Source organism: Pagrus major, chromosome 21 (genome assembly GCF_040436345.1).
Source record: "Pagrus major chromosome 21, Pma_NU_1.0".
Classification (NCBI taxonomy): domain Eukaryota; kingdom Metazoa; phylum Chordata; class Actinopteri; order Spariformes; family Sparidae; genus Pagrus; species Pagrus major.
Genome location: NC_133235.1, coordinates 18,158,194 through 18,174,343, shown reverse-complemented (window position 1 = coordinate 18,174,343; position 16,150 = coordinate 18,158,194). Strand labels below are relative to the sequence as shown.

At 40.3% G+C, this 16,150-nt stretch overlaps 1 protein-coding gene across 1 annotated transcript in view; it reads left to right on the top strand.

Moving 5' to 3' along the window:
* The window catches only part of cacnb2b (calcium channel, voltage-dependent, beta 2b), a 39,939-nt gene extending 24,540 nt beyond the window's left edge, over positions 1-15,399 (top strand). Inside the window, exons 2-14 of the mRNA XM_073491663.1 lie at positions 621-686; positions 4,971-5,093; positions 5,218-5,357; positions 7,035-7,096; positions 7,201-7,226; positions 7,380-7,460; positions 7,600-7,658; positions 7,989-8,098; positions 9,034-9,042; positions 10,827-10,978; positions 11,143-11,238; positions 11,615-11,788; positions 14,626-15,399. Coding sequence (XP_073347764.1) covers positions 621-686; positions 4,971-5,093; positions 5,218-5,357; positions 7,035-7,096; positions 7,201-7,226; positions 7,380-7,460; positions 7,600-7,658; positions 7,989-8,098; positions 9,034-9,042; positions 10,827-10,978; positions 11,143-11,238; positions 11,615-11,788; positions 14,626-15,399 — 1,872 coding nt within the window. The remainder of the gene's footprint in view (positions 1-620; positions 687-4,970; positions 5,094-5,217; positions 5,358-7,034; positions 7,097-7,200; positions 7,227-7,379; positions 7,461-7,599; positions 7,659-7,988; positions 8,099-9,033; positions 9,043-10,826; positions 10,979-11,142; positions 11,239-11,614; positions 11,789-14,625) is intronic.
* Positions 15,400-16,150: the final 751 nt, after the last annotated feature.

The following is a 16,150-nucleotide window of genomic DNA, read 5'->3' as shown; positions in this document are numbered from 1 at the left end:
TTGGTAACTGAGACAAGTAATATTAACAATATTTATAATGTAATAATACAAACTCAGAAATATTTATTTTTTCCATAACTGAATAAACAAGCTGTCCTTAAAGGAAAATAAGGTCCCCAGAACACTGGCTGGGTCCGCCAATATTATATATATATATATATATATATATATATATATATATATATATATATATACATATATATATATATATACATATGTATGTATGTATGTATGTATGTATGTATGTACAGTATAAAGTTTTATTGTCCTTTAAGGTCAGTTCTGGGTCTGTTTCACGTTAGTCTGTAACTCGTTGTCATCAAATATCTCTTGATCAGGAAAGTAAAAAAAGGTCAAATATGCATTATCAATACATTAACAAGTGATTCCAACCCCAGTCTGAATCATTCAAAAATGACATGATGGTAAGATGTGGTGATACATTTTTTATACTTTGTACTCCACCTCTGGTTCTCTTCTTACTTTTTTTAATTAAAAATAAATTTCCATATCTTCAAAAAAGTGGATTTTTCCAATGGAGTCTCCAGTGCAATGCACAACTATCAAATCCGTGCAGCGAACTGATTAAACTAACGTCATTATTCTTCTCTCTCCTGCAGGGAGAGCGTCAGGACTCGGACGCTGTTGAGGAAAGAAACGCTCAGGTGCAGCTGGAGAAGGCCAAGGTACTTTCTTTACCATTTCATCATCAGCTGACCCGACTCACAGACTCATTTTCCAGAGAAGCTGCTCTCAAGGACATTATTACATCACAGGCAGGAAACACAGACATAAGGACAGCGGATTAGAGGAGCGATATTATGCTCTTAAAATGAGTCACTGCAGTCTTCTTCCTTGTCAGCTCGTTGTCTGAGAGGGATAATAATAGAGGATATTGATTATTGCTGATTCAGTTCAGAGGACAGCTTTGTAGCAATATAACAATATTTAATATTTCCACTGCAACAAGCCAAAGTGTAGTTTAACAACAATTCAACAAGACAAATTGTGAAATTTATGAAATGTAAAATTGTTTCTGCAACTACAAAGATATACAAGGACAGTAATCTGTAATCCAGTATGCATGTGAGGTGAGGGAAATCACTTACTCTCATTTTTTTACTTTGTTCACACATTGGTGCACATAAAATTCAAGGTTATAAGAGTATAAGAGAGTTCTTAAAGTGCTATTTTGACTACATGAATTACCTATTTGTGTAGTGGTTCCCATTAGTATGCAACTGGTTCCCAAGGTTTTGGATTATAGCCCTTTATGGTCACAGTTTGCCTTTGTCCATTAATTGTGATCAGTCAAACCAAAATGTGATCTCTTTTTTTGCATTTCCTTGGGTACAGTACAGTATGAAATGACAAAAACAAAAAGGAGAAAGACATTATTTCAGTTTCTGATCCACTGTACCAGTTGCTGAACTCTCCCTATAAACACAATCCTGCCAAAAATCAAATTCTGTGCTAAAATGGAAAAATGCCATTTTCCGAAATGGACTGCATCTCATTATTATGAATTTCCTATAAATCAACAAACACAATTTGAATTAAAACTGCTTCTACTTCTTAAGTCAAATACATTTACCCTTTAAGAAAAAATATTTTCCCGCTAACGGGGCAGCCGATTTCTGGTCAGGCAAAGATGTTTAACTTGTGCAAACCTTTAAACTGAGTTTATGGTTTGATAGTGATAAGACAACCTGTAGGCTGTATTTAGGAATAAAAGAGGTGGCTGATCAACAACACAAACTAATTTAGGGAATCGTTTGGGAATTCAGGCATGTGATAAATAAGAAACAAAAAGAATGCAAATACAGAAAACACAAGCAAGAGCATTTCAGTAGTGTAACTGTACTTGTACTTGAGTACAGATTTTCAGTACTCTCTCCATTACTGGTTGTTACTGCCTGTCAATATTTAGTGTGGCCTGATACATACAGAAGGAGGTATCCACTGTTTCTGTGGGCATCATGACCTCAGAGGTCATTTTACAAATATATCAAATTATCAAAGCTGATATCAAACTCTTTGCCTCTCTTTGCCTTTGAAGCAGTGCCGGCTGACACACGTCCCGTTGATTATTGAATTAAATACTCCTCAACAGATTTAATGCGCTCCTACTGGTGTTCTGTAATGAAGGCGACAAACACACTCGGTCCATCCCTTGCTGACCCCGCAGCCTCCACCACAGCCTCATCTTTCCAAAGTGGAGTAATTAGCAGCTTGATCTGAATGCCGCTGACGTTTGACTCTGATAGGATTACAACTCCGACAGGCATTCAATCAGAAGGAAGCATGCACTCGCTACTGTGAAGCAGAGGAAGACGCAGCAGACGTTTAGATATGTCATAGAAGGAAAGAAGCAGAAGTCACTAATAACATTAACGATGGCTCTGTTCTGTTCGAGTCGCCCAGTAGGCCGTGACAGAGTGACAGCAAGGCAGCATGGACAACACCATGTTTGAAACTGAAGCAGCTGGATAGAAATCGTTAAGTTTATTATGTGCTCTTGTGCTTTTCCCACATGTCAAATGTCTTCAGTTAAAAGGCTATAGCAGATTGTGTTGTCAAAGAGAAATGGTGTTGTCAAGTAAAGTCAGTTTATTGATAGAATAACCCACTGAAGCACAAGCTGGGGGTTACTAGAACCCTAAACCATCTGGCTGAGACAGTGCCCACAAAGACAGAGGGGAAGGGGAAGGAGAAGGAAGAGAAGCAAATCAGGTGAGCACTTAAAACCTGTGGCCACCCAAACTGGACCTTCGTCGAAACCTCTGAAAGATCCCAAACAGACAGAGAGGAGGAGACGGAAAAACGGAACATCGCCATTCCCTACGTCACGGGAACATCTGAGAAACTCAGGAGGATCTTCAGTAAACATCATATCCCGGTTCACTTCAAATCCAGCAACACACTGAGGCAGGAACTTGTCCATCCTGAAGGCAAAACACCCAGGCTTAAACAGAATAATGCAGTTCATGCTGTTCAATGCAGCCAGGACTGCACATATTTGTACATTGGGGAGACAAAACAACCTTTCAATAAATGAATGATACAACACAGGAGGGCCAACTCCTCAGGTCAGGACTCAGGTCAGGACAGGAAGTGTAAACTTCTTGGCCAGAGAAGACGGTTTGAAAGAGGAGTAAAGAAATCCACCTATGTCAAACTGGAACGATCATCTTTGAACAGAGGAGGTGGCCTAAGACATTATTTATCACCCACCTACAGTGCTGTACTGAGTTCTCTCCCCAGACAGCTTAACAACCATTCACACCTGGGCTCACCTAGCCCTAGAAACCCACATGAAGACTGGTTGGGTCAACAACCCACAAGTTGCCCTAACGACTCTGAAACTCAGAGCTCACACATGTCCTTAACGACTCTGTAAGGACACTCCCACACAGAGTTTAAAAGTCTGCAACTCCCCTCCAGTTAGTTAGAACTGAACAAGCCTCTTGGATAAGAGGTGAATCGTCTAAAAGATGTAGTATCACCATGACCTGGATGACTGAGAACCTTCATCAACATTTATTAATAAAGTTTTTTAGAGAGAAATGTGTAATGTGTAAAAATAGAGAATAATATAAAATGGGCTGTTAAAGATGGGTGTTAAAGACAACGCTATCTTCTTCAACAAGGAAGCAGGTTAATCCTAAATGTACCCACATATCTCAGGCTCATTTAGATGAGGTTTGCTACGGTCTGACAACTGTCACAGTGTTTATTTTGCACTGCATTAGGCTGCAAAGTTGTTATGTTCACATGATAGCAGCCAACGCTGACCAGTGTTGCTGACAAAATGTCCAAATTAGTTACACAACTCTATAAAAAAACAAGCGTAGAAGGGACAAGAAAACCTCATTCACATGATAACTTGTTATAGATAAAGAGGAATGAATCCAGTAGCGTGCTGCTAACACTCCTACTTAACTGTAACTTCTGTTGGGCAATTTTTTATTTTTTTTTGCCAAACAAAACAGTCAAATACAAATGCATAATATATCAAACACATACACAAGACAGGATCCATAGCACTTACACTATCACCACAGATCAAGGTGGTTGTAGTTTGTTTGAATAGTTTGAAGAGACAATCTGTATGTGTCCGTGCTGCCCTTGGGGAGACTAAATCTCAGTCCTGATGGAAGATCTGGATCTCAACGTATAAACGATGCTGAGTGTCCAAAACAATAGTCTAGAGATGGCCTTCACTTCCTACAGATACCGAGGTAACACCCGTAATCTTACAACACTGCCTAACGATTTTAACCAGTTTGTTCTTGTTTTTAAGACTCAGACTACGAAACCAAACATAGAAAAAGAACGAACAGACTCAATAAAAGCCAAATAAAACATTTTCATCAGTGTCACATTAAAACTTCACAACTTCCTTAAAATCAATTAATATCCATTAGACATATGTTAATAACATTGTGAAATGCTATATTTTGTCACTTTGTGTGCGCAAAATAATTATTTGAGAGCACAGGTAATCATTCATTAACAAAAATATCTTCTTTCTCTCCATGACACTAACCGGTTCTGTAGATCTGCAATATCTTGTGCTTTCAATGTTTTCCAAACAGTTTCGCATTAATTATTAATCTTCCTCAAATAAGTACGGTCACATGCTTCCATCTAGAAGCTGTTAATAATAAACTGCAGAGCTGCTTCTTACTTTAAAAAAAGCACATGTACTTATAGAGGACCCACATACAAGCAGTGGTGGTAGAGGTATTCAGACAGGAGACAACTTTTCCTGCTAGTGATTCCAAGTGGTGTTATTGTTGGTGTTTTCTCAGGAGTAGCAACTACACACAGTCAAAAGGACATATTGTGAGTTTATTCATTTATTTAGTCCTTAATGGAGACATGAACGCAGATAGAAAGGTATTAAAATTGACTGTGACATCAGTTAGTAATATTAATTTATATGAACACCCGTCCTGTGTCCCCAGTCCAAGCCTGTGGCATTCGCAGTACGTTGCAACTTCTCTTACACGCCAGCAGACGACGACAACGTTCCTGTACCGGGCCAGGCCGTCACCTTTGAGGCCAGAGAGTTCCTCCATGTCAAAGAGGTTTGAAACACACACACACATTACTGAACCACACACAGGTGGATTTACTACAAAGAAAGACATGTGAGCCAGACCGTGAATCGAGCCTTTAATTGACATTCTTTTGTTTGTACTTAATGAGCAGAAGTTTAACAATGAGTGGTGGATCGGGCGGCCGGTGAAGGAGGATGGCGTGGTGGGCTTCATCCCCAGTCCAGTCAATCTGGAAACCATTCTCATCAGAAGAGAAGTCCAGGCGAGGAAAGCTGCCAAGGCCTTAGCCAAGTATGTACAACACATTTCCACCAGCTTCAATACAACAGGGTTACAAACGAGCACACGAACCCACGCTGTCGTGTGCCGACTTATCTTGTAATCCTAATAATAATCTTTATTGGTCCAGCACAAACAAAACATGACTACAAAGTGAAATACAGCGGATTATATGACATTTTAGGCATTCAGCTGACGCTCTTTGAAAACATCCACAGATTAGTAAAAGTGCTTTTTTCACCAGAGAGGTGAAACACACCAGGAACTGTTTTGTGAATGAAAGCAAAGCAAGTGTGAGCGGATCAAACCACAGCTGGTTCCAATATCGATCTGGTTCTTGGTTGGAAAATTACTTGAAAACTTTAATCTATTACTCATAAGTGCTCCAAAGTAATGAAAAGTAATTACATTATCATACGTATTACTCAACTGCAAAACTAATGTGAAGTTACCTGTTACTTTACTTTTTTTTTACTCTGTCCAGCTCCATTAAAGGCAGAGGTGGAAGAAGTAATTTTGTACTTAAGTAAAATTTGCATTACCAGTAGTGTACAAATACTCAGTTACAAGTAAAAAATGCAACAGTATTAGCATCAAAATATACTTAAAGTACTAAAAGTAAATGATGCAGAATGGCATTTTGCAGAACTAGAGACCATCTTGCAGTGGAATCATACCGGCCACCGCACACGTCAGCATGTTCACGTCTGATCCATGAGTAGGTTATCATCACTACGTTATTACATGAGTACTCAATACTGACTGATAGGAACACAAACATCTCAAAACTTCAGAGCTTTCATTTTAATCTCAACTACACACCTGTAAAGTTTTTGTGACTGCATCTTGCACGGTTATGACGTTATCATGCTGACAAAGCACGCACGCAGGCACACACACACACACACACACACAGGAGGTGAATACATTACCAGCCGATGCTGCCACAGCTGGTAAAAGTGCATATTATATTTCTTGGATTTTAATTATTCATGCATTAATAATTACTTTATATAGTTTATCTGCTGGGTAGCTTGTGAATTTTCCCTCAACGTTCACCTCAATAAAGATATAAAATCATAATTTTTTTGTTGGTTATAGTTTGTATTAAACTAAATCTGCAAAGTCACTAAAGTTGTCAAATAATGTGTGTAAATAAGTGTCGAGTAAAAAGTGTAATATATGCCTCTGGGTTGTAGCAGAGCAGAAATATAACATCTTTTATCCAATATTTACTAGCTTTTTTGACAACCATTAGTTTCAATTTATTTCAACCTAGTATGAAATCAACTTTCAAGGGTGTGGAACTAGCATGAGATTCAAATGTAGGAATGTTTCACTTTTGTTCAGTCAGTAGGTTGTTTTTAGTCTAATCAGCCTGGCAGGCAGGAAGATCCACTACAGACTCTAAGACTTTGACTTGACCCAGTTAGGCTGGAAGAAACACATCTAGAGGATCTTGGAAATTTGGCTCTGGCTCTAACTGTGTGTGCTGAATCACTTCAAAGGATTTACTCTCTCAGCTTTATATAATGCTATCTTACATAAGTGCATATATAATGTGTAAGAACAAATTATTTCATTGCATAGAAACATAGAGCTCTGTGTTCACCATGACTGACGGCTCTGTTTGTCTCCGTCTTTAGTGGGAAGGATCTGAGCTAATTCAGGACTTTTCTCTCTCCACAGCAAAGCCGCAGCTCAACAAACTCAAGATATGAACTCAAAGAAATATACTCCTCCATCACAAGGTCAGCATGTGCAAAATAAGTGTGTGAAAATATTCCTCGCTGTTTATTTTTTGATACATGCTGTGATAACATTAGATACCTCTCTTATCCCTCTGCATGAACAGCCAATCAGCAGGTGAAAAAGAAGCCGGTAAGTGACTGAACATTTGTTGTTCTTTTGACATATCTTTCAAGACATTATTACCTTTATTTTACCTGCGTCTTTTAAATAAATACTCAATGCACAAGACACTCACCTTTATTTCATACAGTGAATTAAACGTGTGTCTCTTTGTGGCTGTAGGGGGAGCAGGTGGCTATGTATGATGTAGTGCCTACAATGCGCCCTGTGGTTCTGATGGGACCATCACTGAAGGGCTTAGAGGTGAGTCTGCCTCACACACTACAATGCTTTAAAGATGAGAAACCTAATCTAGTCATTTTAAATAATTATGGGTGTTTCGTGTTGGACTCGTAAAGCAAGGAGTTTCATTTAAAAATCCATGTTTCCTGTTTAATTCCAGGTTACAGATATGATGCAAAAAGCACTATTTGACTATTTAAAACATCGATTTGAAGGCAGGTAAGTTCTGATTTAAGTCTTCAGTGTCACACCTTTTAATGCTGGAGGGTTAGGGCCACTGGAAAGAAAAATTGGGTTCTGGCTATTTTTTCACAATTCTGATTTTTTTCCTCCAAATTGTGACTTAAGTCTCAGAATAAAAATCAGAGAAAAAAAGCTTAAAGTCGAATTTTGAGGGGGGAGAAAAGTCAGAATTGTGTATTGTGTAAAAAGTCAGAACCCATTTTTTTCTCCCTGTGGCCTAATCCTCTTTCGTATTTTTATGTGGAGATAAAACATGATGAAAATCAGGACAGTGTAACAATTCCTGTTTCTCTGTCTCCTCTCCAGAATCACTATCACACGGGTCACAGCGGACATCTCTCTGGCTAAACGGTCCATCCTCAACAATCCGGGCAAAAAGGCCTTAATGGACCGGTCAAACACCCGCTCCAATTTAGGTACACAGCTTTACCTTCCCAACCTGAAGCCAGCAGTTGTGGCAAATTCTCTTTTATCTGAGTAAGATGGTTGGGGTTTACCTCATCAGGACTGTTCAGATAATATCAGTAACAGAAAGTACACTAAATTGACTCCTAAAATAATTTGTAGTAATTGTTTCAGCTGTCTGGCACTCATTGTATTGTCCCTTGGGGAAAATCCTACCCACTTGCAACCGTAATTAGGTTAAATCGAGCAACTGATACTGTCCGACCCAGGTATGAAACTAATGTGTCAGACTTACACTTTTTCTTTATCTCACTGAAACTTTGTGCGGTTTGTGCTCGCCAGATGTTTATTTTTATGTACGCTGAATAGATGGTCCATTAATCAACAGATCACTGTATGCACCACAATGAAGACATATAATAATAGGAATAGCTTAACATTTTTGGAGAAACGCTTATTCACACTCCTGCAGATTGAAACCGCTCATGTTTGTACGCAAACTATGAAGCCGCAGCCGGCAGCCTGTTAGCCTAGCAAAAAGAGAAAACAATAGCTTGGCTCCATTAAAAAGGTTTTAAAGATAAAAGCCTGCCAGCACCTCTAAAGCTCACTAATAATGATGTATAACTGTTTGATTAAGGCTAGTTGTTTCCAGTCTTTATGCTATGCTAAAAAATAAAATCTGCTGCTGGCTGTAGCCTCAAAATGAGCGTTTAGATATGACTCCATTTGCAGTAAAGCAAATAAATTGCAAAGCAAAAGTAGACATAAGTAGGTCGCTGGATTGTTCCAGTAAAGACTGTACAGTTCTGTTTGCTGAATGACTCCTCAGTGACATTGTGCAGTAGGCTCAGTTACAAAAGAGAGGCTGGCTGTCAAACAGAAGCCAAATAAGATTTACTTGGTTTTCTCTACTCTTGTCTCTCTCATTGCTCTCTCATCCCAGATGCTGCCGGTATGTATGACTGAAAGCACTGGCAGTCCTTGTGTGTTTGAATCCGTCAGCTTCCTTCCTTTCATCACCTCATATCAACACCGACAGTCATTGTTCAATGTGTAGATATAAATGGGCTTTCTCCTGTTGATTTCTGTTAGTTGGCTAGCAGATGTGTTAGATGTAATTCAGTGTTATGTTAGAGTATTTGTGAGTCCAGCCACAGCCACTGCCTCCCCCAAACCCTGCTTCATGCTCTCCCTCTAGTGGCCAATCTTTAAATTACTTCTCCCATGAGTGTAACCCATCCCGGTTCTCTTAAAAAGGGTAACTCCACCAATTTTACCCATTAAAGTGTGTTACAGAACAGGTCTTGATATGGGTAAAAAAGTGGCATAAAGCCTTTTGTGGCTCCAGAAGAAGCTGCATGTGATCTAATAAATTGCCTCCAGTGATGTGACTCAGTGGTTCAGTTGTATTGTGGGTAATGTAGGCACCAGGTTTTGTAAAGGTCCACTGGTCTAGCATTGCACTCCTATAACACTGTTGTACTCACTGACAGTTTCAAAACAAATGATTAAAATTGATGAGGCAGAACCAGAGATATCCACACATTCTTCTTCCATTACCCACAATTCAACTTAGCCCTAAGTGACATCACTGGAGGGAATTAGTCAGATTACATGCAGCTTCTTCTTCTTCATATGCAGTCGTACTCCGCAAGACCTGTAAACACACTTTAATGTATGAAATTGGTGGAGTTACCTTTTTATTGGACTGGTAACCAAGGGAAATAAAAAAATATCACTTATTTAGGCCGTCTCGTTAAGTAGGCAGTGGTTCTACCTAGGTCACATTTACAGTTCTGTTCTGTACTTTTGACTTGTCTTGTTTTCTACAACAGAAATACAAATATGCCATTGTTTTTTTTGTTTGTTTGTGTTTGTTATATTGAATTCCGATGCTGTTCTAGGGATGCCATGTTTTCCCATGGCAACTTAAATTTAATAGTGGACCACAGGCCAAAAGCAAACATCAACGTAAAATTCTATCACAAGTTTCCGACATACATTATACATTATTGTAAAATTACAATTATATAAAAGTATAATTGTTTATTCACCAGAAACATCTGGTGGGCCAAATTGAACCTCGTGTCAGGCCAACATTCGGCCCCTCTTTGAGCAGCCCTGTTTTGATTACATCACATGGTATTCCTCCGCAGGCGGAGTATCCCAGTTATCAGTTACAGATATGTAGATTGTAAATCGGATTTCCATCCTTCTGAGCACTTTAAGGACTACTCATCCATGTTGGCTTCCTCTACTGAGGAAGACTGTGAATGGATAGAAGGCTACCTCTGGTTTGTGCTTCAAAATAAAATATTTCACATTTTATCCATATTCTTGCATCTTGAATAGATAAATCTGAATACATATGAAATCATTCAAAATGTTTACACAGTGGAATAATGTAGCTGTTTCAAATAAATTATCATGAAATTACAAATAAAGAAACAGATCAGTGGTAGGAAAAAATAGCAACTGTAAGTTTATCAGTTATCTGTGAAAATGTGGCATCTTTTTATTCCCATTCAACAGTTATTTATACAGGGTGCCCCAATAAGAGCTTTAACTCTCTTTTCCATGGGCGCCCTGTCTATATAGGACAATAAAAGAAAAGAAACACACATTGAAAATACATGAATTAGCAAATAACACATGTATAATAATACAACCGAAATGTTAACATGAAAAACACAGTTGATGGATTTCCTGATCTTCTGTGTCAAACTCGTGCTTTAGCCCAGATCCAGGGGGAGGTGGAGCGTATCTTCGAGCTTGCCCGCAGCCTGCAGCTGGTCGTTCTAGATGCTGACACAATCAACCACCCTCTCCAGGTGTCCAAGACATCCCTGGCACCGATCCTAGTCTACGTCAAGATCTCTTCACCAAAGGTGAGCTTCACCAGAGACCTCCTCTGGACTAACTGCTGCTCAGCTCTCTCCATATTTTGTTTTGTCATGAGTGTTTGTAAAATGCCTACTGACATTATAACCTTTTTTCTTTCTTTCTCTGCTTCCTTTTTCTCCTCCTTCCCTTCTTCACTTCTGCTGTGTAGGTGTTGACGAGACTGATCAAGACCAGAGGGAAGTCACAGACCAAACATCTCAATGTTCAGCTGGTGGCAGCAGACAAGCTCGCCCAATGCCCGCCAGTGAGTGCCATCTAGTGGCCACTGTCCGAAATTGATGGAGTGGAATTTCAGTAACATTTTATCTTGAATGGATTCATTGTTATCATGTCATGTGATAATTTTAGATATTTCAATAGTTGCACAAAAACATACATTTATGTTCATCTCTGTAGTTGAAGTTGTTAAAATGGTACTAAATAGCAATTTATGATTTCTTTGGGAATCTCGTTGCAAGACCTAAATATAAACTTGAAAATGAAAACCAGAAAAATGTTATTTTTAAAGCCCACCCAAACCTCTGCCATGCTATCAATGGTGTCACAGTTTATATTTCAAACCACCGTCCCAGCTACTTCTGGTCTTTCGCTGCCCTTGTTCCTTTTTTCTTTTCCTGTAGGAAATGTTTGATGTCATCTTAGACGAGAACCAGCTAACTGATGCCTGTGAGCACATTGCTGATTATCTGGAGTCTTACTGGAGAGCCACTCATCCTCCAGAGATGGAGGCTACCAACGCACTGGTAGCCCATCTGGCTGGGAATACACTGCCCACCAATCCATCAGGAATACAGGTATATGGGAAACACTATGTAAACAATGAAGCTACAGGATATAATATCATTTTCACACTTTCATCTCATCTCATATCATCCTTCTCATCTCCTCTGTTGAATGTAGAAAAACTTTGTAAAGTAACTTATGATCTCAGCAGGAATGTTTTATAGACAGAGGAACTTTGCATCTGTGCATTGCATTGTGTTGCATCTGTGTTTGTTTCCACTCACTCATCTAACATTTTCATTTCATTTCTCCTCATCCTACTGTTGGAAAGTTGAAGAAATGATAGGTCTGCCTCTGGTGAGTGACATGTCTTTAAATCCCGCTGTAGCTGAGTTTTCACCATCCCAATGCAGTAATATAGATGAGTTACAGTAGCACCCTCCCTCCCTCGAGATGGTAATCGTGGCATGCAGAATTTCTGCTGTTTGCCATCAAAATATGCCAGACACTAGATATATGTAATGGTGTTCAAGCTTTAAAAGACTAGCTTTTCTCTTTATTTATGTTTTTTGTCCGGGGAGCATGAGTAAATTATCTTGCTATCTAAATTTACAGATTTATACACCAAATAATTGATCAATAAAAATAAAAACTAAACAGTTGCAGCAGCTGTAGAACAGATGCAGAGAAGCCTGAGGCAGCAAGTGTGTCTGTTTCCATGTGAGTAAGTGCACAAGACCGCGCTGAGTGGCCCAGGGTCCCATGACAAAACTCATTTTCGAAATGCCTCTGGTGTGATTGCCAGTTTAGGCACATGAGGGCCAGCTGCCTCCCTAACAGCAGCTGTGGGCGTGTGTGTTTGTGTGTGTGTTTGAGTTTGTGCGTCTATACAGTGTTTAAACATTACTTTGGTAAAAGTGAAAGTCGCTCATACAAATAGTACCTGAGTAAGAGTCTTAAAGTACCTGGTAATAAATGTACTCAAGTATCAAAAGTATTTTTGGCAACTTACCCTCAAAGACTGATACAGCTGCTAAATATAGCTCCCCTGTTTTTCATTGAAAAAACGTCAAGGATAATGTTATAGTATAATAAAAGGTGTAACTTGCTTATTAGCGGTCAAATGAGCGATCTAAAACATTTTCTAAATTTTTTTCTTTTACAAATCTGTGTTAGTGAGCACTTCTCCTTTGCCGAGATAATCCATCCCACCTCATAGGTGTGGCATATCAAGATGCTGATTAGACAGCATGAATATTGCACAGGTGTGCCTTAGGCTGGCCACAATAAAAGGCCACTCTGAAATGTGCAGTTTTGCTTTATTGGGGGGGTCTGGGGGGTCAGAGAACCAGTCAGTATCTGGTGTGACCACCATTTGCCTCACGCAGTGCAACACATCTCCTTCGCATAGAGGTGATCAGGTTGTTGATTGTGGCCTGTGGAATGTTGGTCCACTCCTCTTCAATGGCTGTGCGAAGTTGCTGGATATTGGCAGGAACTGGAACACGCTGTCGTATACGCCGATCCAGAGCATCCCAAACATGCTCAATGGGTGACATGTCCAGTGAGTATGCTGGCCATGCAAGAACTGGGATGTTTTCAGCTTCCAGGAATTGTGTACAGATCCTTGCAACATGGGGCCGTGCATTATCATGCTGCAACATGAGGTGATGGTCGTGGATGAATGGCACAACAATGGGCCTCAGGATCTCATCACGGTATCTCTGTGCATTCAAAATGCCATCAATAAAATGCACCTGTGTTCGTTGTCCATAACATACGCCTGCCCATACCATAACCCCACCGCCACCATGGGCCACTCGATCCACAACATTGACATCAGCAAACCGCTCACCCACACAACGCCACACACGCTGTCTGCCATCTGCCCTGAACAGTGAAAACCGGGATTCATCCGTAAAAAGAACACCTCTCCAACGTGCCAGACGCCATCGAATGTGAGCATTTGCCCACTCAAGTCGGTTACGACGATGAACTGCAGTCAGGTCGAGACCCCGATGAGGACGATGAGCATGCAGATGCAAATTGTCTGAAACGCCTTTGGAGACGGCTTATGGTAGAGAAATGAACATTCAATTCACGGGCAACAGCTCTGGTGGACATTCCTGCAGTCAGCATGCCAATTGCACGCTCCCTCAAAACTTGCGACATCTGTGGCATTGTGCTGTGTGATAAAACTGAACATTTTAGAGTGGCCTTTTATTGTGGCCAGCCTAAGGCACACCTGTGCAATATTCATGCTGTCTAATCAGCATCTTGATATGCCACACCTGTGAGGTGGGATGGATTGTCTCGGCAAAGGAGAAGTGCTCACTAACACAGATTTAGACAGATTTGTGAACAATATTTGACAAATAAACAAAAGTGTTGCGTTTATATTTTTGTTCAGTGTATATATATATGTATATATATATATATATATATATATATATATATATATATATATATATATATATATATATATATATATATATATATATACATACTATGATACTACTATATATACTATATATATACCAGACTGGGAGCTGGGGCCAGTGTTAGTGTTTACACCGCTTGCACAGGAGCTTTGGACTGGGACAGGCCATTGCTAGCTGGTTAGCATGCTAACTTCAGTAGACATTTCTGCAACACTACACAGACATCATAATGTCAAAACTTTTATTTATTCACATTCTGTTGATAATTTTAGTTGATTTTTGAATATTTTTAATCAAAATTCTTACATATTGCCCCTTTAAATGAGCCAGACTTAAGCTACAGGTTCTCCTGAATCAAATAATCTTTGGCAAAATAAATACAGGAGTTGTGTTATGGCTAGCTTTCTACATATGTGTGTCCCTCATATGCATGTATGTGACCATTACGTTCCATTTTCTTGTCCCAGGAAGGGCAGAAAAACAAGAAGCCAGCTGCCCCCAAGAGGAAGGGCTCCCGGGAGAACCACCTAGACCAGGAGCCCCCTTCAGCCCCAGCACAGGAACAGAGGGCTGAGGAGGGCCAACGAGAGGAGGAAGAGCGGCTCCTGAGGACTGAACCAAAGAGACCCCAGCACGCCCACCACCATCACCATCATCACCATAACCACCACCGCCGGATGGAGCATCACAGCCACACCCAGCACAACCAAACATCCAGTGGCCCAGAAGTACAGCAGAGCAGGGATTACGCCCAGAGGCTTCCCCGCAGGCACCTGCCCGAGGAGAGGGAGGAGGAAGTGGAGGACGTGGTGGAGGAAGATGAGGAGGAGACTCGTTATAACCACCGAGGCCCTAACCACCACCATCACAACAGCAACCACCACCATCACCACCACCACCATCACCAACACCACCGTGGGAACAGCCAGCCACATGTGGAGGAGGACTATGAACAGGAGCACAATGAACGCAACCGGCAGCACAGGCATCACACGCATATTCCACAACGGACACACCACCCAGATCAATATCCTGCACAGAATCATCAGAACTACCACCACTACCATGGCAGAGACAGAGACAGGGACAGGGACAGAGATAGAGATAGAGATAGAGACAGAGATAGGGACAGAGACAGAGAAAGACACAAGGACAGGGAAAGAGACAGAGATAGGGATCGAGGCAGAGATAGAGACAGAGATGCACGACAATGGCACAGGGACTCCTATATACACCAGTGACTGCGTTGTTTCTTCTGTGGGCTGGCACATGGTTTTATGCTGCTCAAGTTATAATGCACTAATGGACGTGGCAGAGTGGTGTGTCCTCTTTGTAGACAATGTTTCTCCTCCTATTGTTTGCCATTTTTACCCTCTGCCACTCACGCTCACACACTTTGTCCTTCTTTCTTGTTCTTTACCCAGATTAATATCTCTTATTGTTGTCAGTCTTATTTTCACCTCATTCATATGGCTCTGTCTGTGTGTATTTTTGCACAAACATTAGTCAAGATAAATCTAATGGTGTACTCGTACAGCGTCCCTTCTGAGATTTTTGATTTTGCATCGGCCGCACAAACGTACGGAAGCCAAGGACAGTCATGGTTGCTGTTATCTTGACATGAAATGTTTGTTTTCTTGTGATAACAGGAGAATTACTGAGTTGATGGTTTATGAAAACTAACAGTCATAAAGTCCTGCAATAAATCTTACCTTCATTAAGGTTACAATGTTCAGCATCAAAAACTACACGCTGCAAAATGACCATACAACAAATCAGTAATGGCGACTGAGAAAAGAAGAAGGTCCTTTTCTTGATATATTTTCAGACAGCAAAATAACTGTCTTGCATAGAGTTAAAACAATTACTTAAAGTGACTACGAGGAACTTTCAGTTTTTGTTGATTCTAGCGGCCCCTTTTGACAGAAGCAGTATGACACCAGCGCTGTTACATGTCATGTCATTTATAATCATCAGAGGAATCACGAGACT